The sequence below is a fragment of the Ursus americanus genome, chromosome 24, assembly GCF_024610735.1.
Source record: "Ursus americanus isolate L20-20 chromosome 24, mUrsAme1.1.p, whole genome shotgun sequence".
Lineage (NCBI taxonomy): Eukaryota > Metazoa > Chordata > Mammalia > Carnivora > Ursidae > Ursus > Ursus americanus.
The window spans coordinates 33,267,808-33,274,879 of NC_142150.1; the positions used below are offsets into that span (position 1 = coordinate 33,267,808).

At 37.9% G+C, this 7,072-nt stretch overlaps 1 protein-coding gene across 1 annotated transcript; it reads right to left on the reverse strand.

Annotated features, from left to right (window-relative positions):
- Positions 1–951: 951 nt before the first annotated feature.
- On the reverse strand, positions 952–1,890 carry LOC123784934 (olfactory receptor 4P4-like). Its single transcript, XM_045786477.1, has one exon. The coding sequence runs from the start codon at positions 1,888–1,890 to the stop codon at positions 952–954; it is 939 nt and encodes a 312-aa protein (XP_045642433.1).
- Between the last annotated feature and the right edge of the window lie 5,182 nt (positions 1,891–7,072).

The window sequence follows — 7,072 nt, forward strand, 5'->3', positions numbered from 1 at the left end:
TCATCCAAACAAGAAAAAAACGGTTCACAAGAAGAAACATTTAGATAGGACATAAGATTATTTGAAGGGGAGAAGACACACTGCTGACTAGCAACAAAAGAACGGGGCAGGAATCAGAAGGACTTCTGGTCTGTTTGATCTGCCAAGACTTGCTGAGTAGGTCAACAAGAGCTGTGTGAATTATAGATACAACATGGGCCCTGGAGCATGGGGTGGGGAATCCTAAGCAGAGGAAATAGCTGAAATACAGCCATAAAGCTGATAGATTCTAGAGTGTGTTTGAAGAATGTAGATGGACCCAATGTAGCTGGTTGAAAGCATCCAGGCAAAGGGACACAGGAGGAAAGACAGGAAAAGAGGGAAATTTTCAACGTGACTTACACTGTGTTAAAACTTCACATGTGTTAGTCCAAGCGATCTTACATATTCAAGAGGTATACTAGTACCCATTTCATAGACACTCAAATAATTAAATCAAATTGTCAAGATCAAGAGATAAAATCTTTCAGAGTCACTATGTGCCCCAACTCTCCCCTACCTCACAGCCTGTCATTGTAACACCATATTTCTTCCAATGAGATGACCTCTGATATTAGCAAGTTAGATATGAACCAATATGGGAAGATTTAGTATAAACAAGTGAAAAGGTTGGATTTTGTTCTAAGGAAATAGGGTTCCATATACATTTTTTGGGAGAGAGTAATGATTTGATCAGAGGTGTGCTGTGGAAGGGTATTTCTTGAGTTTCTCAAATCCAAGTGCTCACACCGGGAACTATTGGATCCTTCAAAGTGCAGATTGCAATCTGAGTTACCATGACTGGCTTCTTTGGCTCATAATAACTTCAGAGGTTATTGAGTCCAGCTCCCCAAAGACTGCTTATATGTTTTCTATAATATCATCACAAATGATCAGTGCTCTGGGGACACAGGATTGAATGCACAATGAAAATCAGCCTATTGACTTGAATTCTGAATGCGCCATTTTAGACCACACCTTCCCCATGGCGATTTTCATCTCCATGTTTCTCAGGGTATAGATGAGAGGATTCAGCATGGGGGCAATCACGGTGTAAAACACAGAGATTTCCTTATCCTTGTTCTCACTTCCTGCAGGTAGAACATAAGTATAGATACAGGGCACAAAAAATAAAACGACGACCGTTATGTGAGAGCTGCACGTGGAGAGAGCTTTGCGTCTCCCTACAGAGGAGTGTGTCCTAAGATTATATAATATGAGAATGTAAGAAGCCACCAGGACAAGAAAAATGACAACCACCACCATTCCCGAATTTGCAATCACTAAGATACTAACAACATGAATGTCTTTGCACACCAGTTTCAAAAGAGGCTTCACATCACATATGTAGTGATCTATCTGATTAGGACCACAGAAAGGCAAACTGAGTACCATGAGCAATAGAGCAAGAGAGTGCCAAAAACCTGCACCCCAGGCCACGAAGATCAACATGTTACACCTCCGTCGGTTCATGATGACCGTGTAGTGCAGGGGCTTGACAATGGCAACATAGCGGTCTAAAGCCATGGACACCAAGATGAATATCTCCACGCCCGCCAGCAAGTGGGCAGTGAAGAGCTGTGTCATACAGTTGTTATAGGAAATGTTTTTTCTTGCTGCGCCTAAGTCCCTGATTAGTCTGGGGACCACAGTGGACGTGTAGCAGAGGTCCATGAGGGAAAGGTGACAGAGAAAGTAGTACATTGGTTGTTCGATTAGGTGGCTGCAGGTGATCGTGAGTAAGATGATGAGGTTTCCCATTAAGACAGCCAGGTAGCAGAGCAGAAACAGGACAAGGAACAGTAGCTCTAGTTGCCTATTTCCCCACAGTCCCATGAAAACAAATTCCGTGACATTGTTTTGATTTTCCATGAGGCTGAGGTGAGTCCAGAGACACAATAGAAACTTAATTCATCTGAAATGATAGAGACCATATGATATTTTTAGTAGTACTTTTTAAATTTTTTGGAGTATTTTTGCACGAAAAAATATGTAGGTCACAGAGGAATTTTTGCAGTTAATGTCTCCAATTTTTCTGGTTTAAGGCCAGTATCATTATTCAAATGCTGTTTAATGAGAGCTAAATGCTAGGGATTTTTATGGACATTTTCCATGCATTTAACGTATAATAACCAATAGTGACTATTCTGATACTCATTTAAATATATGGAGGATCAAAAATAGGTGGGTTCAGATAATAATACCAATTTATTCAGATTTTAAGCAATAAGCTAAGATATGAACCTGTATCTGATGCCAAATTCCATGCTGGTCAGAGCATCATCTACTGAACACATGGATTTTTGTTTTCCACCTGGTTCAAAGAAATGTTTTTTTTTTTTTTCATCTCTGCCATTAATACCCAAATAACCTTAACAATTCTCTCCCTTCTTTATTCTAGTGCTAATAATTAATAAAATCCCAATCTAATACCACATTCTATACATTCAGGAGTACTATTTCTTCTTGACATAAAAGCAAAATCAAGATTCTTAATCATAGCAGATAAATAACCTGAATTAGTTGATAACCAATCCAGTCACTCTCCTTCTTGGCAGTTTGACCAAGATTCAGTTTGGTCAATGTTCAGGAGAGGCAGGAAATGAGAACCGGAGGCACATCTGGGCATCTGCAAGAGGAACATGGTGTTATTATTATATAAAACTTTCCCTTTTTCCAAATCATTCTAAAGACACATTTTAGAGGTTGCTGTTTAAAATGTTAGAAAGACTGTGGAGAGCTGGTTGTTTTCTGTTGACACATGAGGAACCCAAGGTGATTAAAGAACGTCCTGCATGTTGAACCACGCAGTTAAGCAGCACAGTCACTTAGAGACAGTAGATCTAGAAGATAATGAATATGCTGAAGCATCACCTTTTACCCATAACAAGTGTCTGCCCCAGCACAATCATGATTTGCCTAGAAGACTGTTAATGTCAGTGAATTATTTTAATGGTACCAGCAGGGGAACAGTATGTGGAGGTGGACAGATCTCTCATCCAATGATCATGAAGGTGAACATCCAGGCTCCTATGTCTTGTTACCTTTTTCTTGTTAGCCCTGAGCAATTCATTCTCTCTCATCCTCCTTCTCCAGCTGTAAGTGGAACTAAAAATACTGCATCCATTTGCCTTGTTCCAAGAGCAAGATGGAGTTCATCTGAGAATATGCAATGAAAGGTCTTAGGGCTCTAACTTGTCAAGTCCACAGAACAGAACTCCCAAAAATGTGTGGAGAGAAACAAACCGTTGTATAAGAAAATAGAAGACAGGATGTTCTTCATCAATTAATTGGTTTTACCTGTGGATTTTGTATTCTGCCACAATGGGATGGGTTGAAGATTTTATATTAGACATACTTTCAGGATAAGGAAAAAACATTGGCACTGGTATAAGTTTGTTCTTGTTTCAACATAGAGCCTTGTGAAGTCCTTCTTTATGTATCACTTGAGAATATCCAAGCCTAAAATTTCTTTATATGGAAGAATAGGATCAGTTAAAGGACATATATAAATCCCAGGGCAGGTTTTCATTAAAATCATAGAACAGAAACTAAAGAATCAAAACTGTAGGAAATAAATCTCTTGGTTTAGAGTGTGTCCTGAACATTGGTGCAAGCCTGAACATCTCTTAACACAAAGTCCAGTGCTGCTCCATCTACAGTGTTTAAAAATCAGTTGTGAAAATCCAGATCAATATAGAAGAAGATCTATAGCAGCTCCCATAAACTTTCTACTGGAATCCCCTCTGGGGATATAGTCCCTAAAACCTCCCTGTGCCTCTTTCCTTTCTTTCCCTTCTTCTTCCTCTCTCTCTCTCTCCCCCATTTCAATATATCAGAGTGTATTCACCCTTATTGTACTCACCCTTCTTCTTGTGATGATGCAAGATGATAAAATGCCTACATGTTGAGATGAAGTGAGGTGAATGAGTTAGGCATTGTGAAATAGCCTTAGGCTGCTATTGACCTTCTCACAATACATCCAATGAGTATCATCTGCTTCTGAACCATGGTCGACAGCAGGAAACTGAAACCATGTATAGAGGTTACTATACTATTGTCCTTGTTTTGCAAATAAGGAAAGTTGAATCCCAGGTTGCGCAAGTACTAAGAGGGAGGTCTACTTCTAAATCGTCAGTTTAAACCGTATGATTTGGAAACTCATACTTTTTTTCTTTGTGATTAGGTGTCTTCTCCCAAATACAAATAAAGGCTTAAAACCTTCATCAATTGCACTCCAGATTTGCCTGAATGCCTTCTCTTAAAAATCCCTACCAACAAAATTATTACAGAAGAACTTAAAAATTTAAATTATAAGATCCAATTCTGCATAAAATGAAGACTTGTGGAAATTATAATTATTTTCTCTTTATCTCTCTCTCTATATATATGCGTATGTGTATATGTCAAGGTGATCCTTCAGGTGGTTCCTTTTACTTTTTGTATCTGTAGTATGTAACAACATACAGACATGGAGCACCTCTGTCTCTCCTGTTTATCCTCTATCCAAAGAACCCTTCAGGAAAACGTTGTTGGAAATACCATAGATTAAAGCATGTGAGGGTCCTCAGGGGAAAACTCCCACAGGCATTTTACATCAGCCAATGTGTGTGTGATTATAATTTGAAAAATAAAGCCCATATTATTATAGTGGTCATATAGATGGTCTTGATTTATATATTTAAAAAAAATTGATCTATTTATTTATTTATTTGAGAGAGAGAGAGAGAGAGAGAGATAACTTAAGGAGGGTCAGAGAGAGAAAGAGAATCCTGAAGCAGGCTCCCTGCTATGCACAGAGCCCACCTCCAGCTGGATCCTAGGACCCAGATATCATGACCTAAGCTGAAATCAAGAGTTGGATGCTTCACTGACTGACCACCCAGGCTCCCCTTGATGTATCTCTTGAGGGTGATGAGCTGAAAGATTCAATACTTTTGTATTGTTCTAGCACTGATGTAATGTGACTATCTATTTTTCTCTCTGTCTTCTAGAATAATTTCATCAAAGACTGGAGATGTATACTATATGTACACATATATTTTTAACTGCTCACATCATCTGATAAATTAAATATGCAACGAGAATAAAGAAGAGTATTATATAGGTAGAAGATGTTAAGTGCCCTGCAAAAATTCTAATGGACCTATTCAGTTAATTTAGCAAGGTCACAATATACAATGTAAGTACAAAACACCATTCGTATTCATATAATTGCAACAATCGGAAATTAAAATTAGGAACAATACTATGTAGAATACCATTTTAAAACAACATTTGAGGGGCGCCTAAGTGACACTGCTGGTTGAGAGTCCAACTCTTGGTTTTGGCTCAGGTCATGATCTTGTGGTTTTGAGATGGAGCCGTGTGTCAGGCTCCAAGCTCTGTGCAGAGTTAGCTTGAGATTCTCTGCCTCTCCATCTCCATCTGCCCCTCCACAGACTTGTGTGCTTGCTCTCTCTCTCTCCCAAATAATAAAATAAATCAATAAAATCTTTAAACAAATTCTGAGGAATATTTTTTCTTCTTTTCTTTTCTGTTCTTTTCTTTTTTTTTTTTCTTTTTCTTTTTTTTTTTTTTTAGAGAGAGGGAGAGAGACTGTGTGAGGAGAGAGGAAACGGGAACTGGAGAGAAAGAATCTCAAGCAGGCTCCATGCCCAGCATAGAGCCATCTATAGGATTCGATCTCATGACCATGAGATCATGAGCCAAGCCAAAATCAAGAGTCAGTCGCTCTACCAACTGAGCCACCCAGGTGCCCCAGGAATAAATTCCAAAAGGATATTCAAGACCTATATATGAAAACTAGAAAACACTACTGTTAGAAATTAGACAGAAAAATGGAGAAATACACTTTTTCATTGGGTTAAAAGACTCCACTTTCAGGGTCACTTGGGTGGCTCAGTTGGTTAAGTGTCTGCCTTTGGCTCAGGTCATGATCCCAGGGTCCTGGGACCTGGTTCATCATTGGGCTCCTTGCTCAGCGGAGAGCCTGCTTCTCCCTCTGCCTGCCACTCCCCCCACTTGTGTTCTTTCTCTCTGACAAATAAATAAAATCTAAAAAAATAAATACATAAATAAAGACTCCACTTTTACCATGTCATTTTATGTTTTCAATACAGTTCCAATAACAATCTCAACAGTATTTTTAAAGAAATTAGCAATTCCATTCTGAAAAGTATATAGAAATACAGAAATTTAAAAGAAACTAGAAGATTAAGTCGTTTTCAAAACACATACACACACACACACACACACACACACACACACAGCATAGTTTGGATGCTCACTCTACTTAAATTCGAGAACTGTAATAAAGCTCCCATAATCAGTGCTGTGTGGTGTTGGCATAGGGAAAAACATTGAAACCTTGAAACAAATAGAATGTCTAGAAATAGGTCTAATTATACGAACTTTTACAAAGATGTCAAGTAATTCAATTGGGCAAGTATAGACTTTTCCACAAATTACACTGAATCTATTGGTTATCCATATGAGAAAAATAAAATCTAAACAACAACCTCACCTCATACCACACACAAAAATTAACTCAAAATGAGTCAGAGGTCTCAATGTTAAAACTATATCTATAGAAATTCCCAAAGAAATCTTTTTTACCTTGGGGTAGACCAATACTTATTAGATACAAAATAATCATGAACCATAAGAAAAAAATGAAATTTGTCAAAGTTTTAAAACTCGGTGCTTATCAGGTAACACCATTTTAAAAATGAAGAGGCAACCCATGGACTAGGTGAAAAATTTGTATATATACATAACATATACATGACAAACATCTGTATTATATGTAAAGAACGTTTACAACTTAGTAATAAGGAAACCAGAACCCTTAGGTTTAAATAATTATGCAAAGGACTTGAACAAAAGTACACAAAAGAAGGTATACAAGTGGCCAATAATACGATGAAAAAAAAAACCTCAACATCATTAGTCATCAGGGAATGCAAATTAAAACCACAACAATACATCACTACAGGTCTCCTAGAATGATGCAAAGGAAATAACAGTACCAACTGACAAAGATGTGGAACAA

Coding starts and splice junctions, on each gene's coding strand:
- LOC123784934 (XM_045786477.1), bottom strand. CDS start 1,890: ATGGAAAATCAAAACAATGTCACGGAATTTGTTTTCATGGGACTGTGG.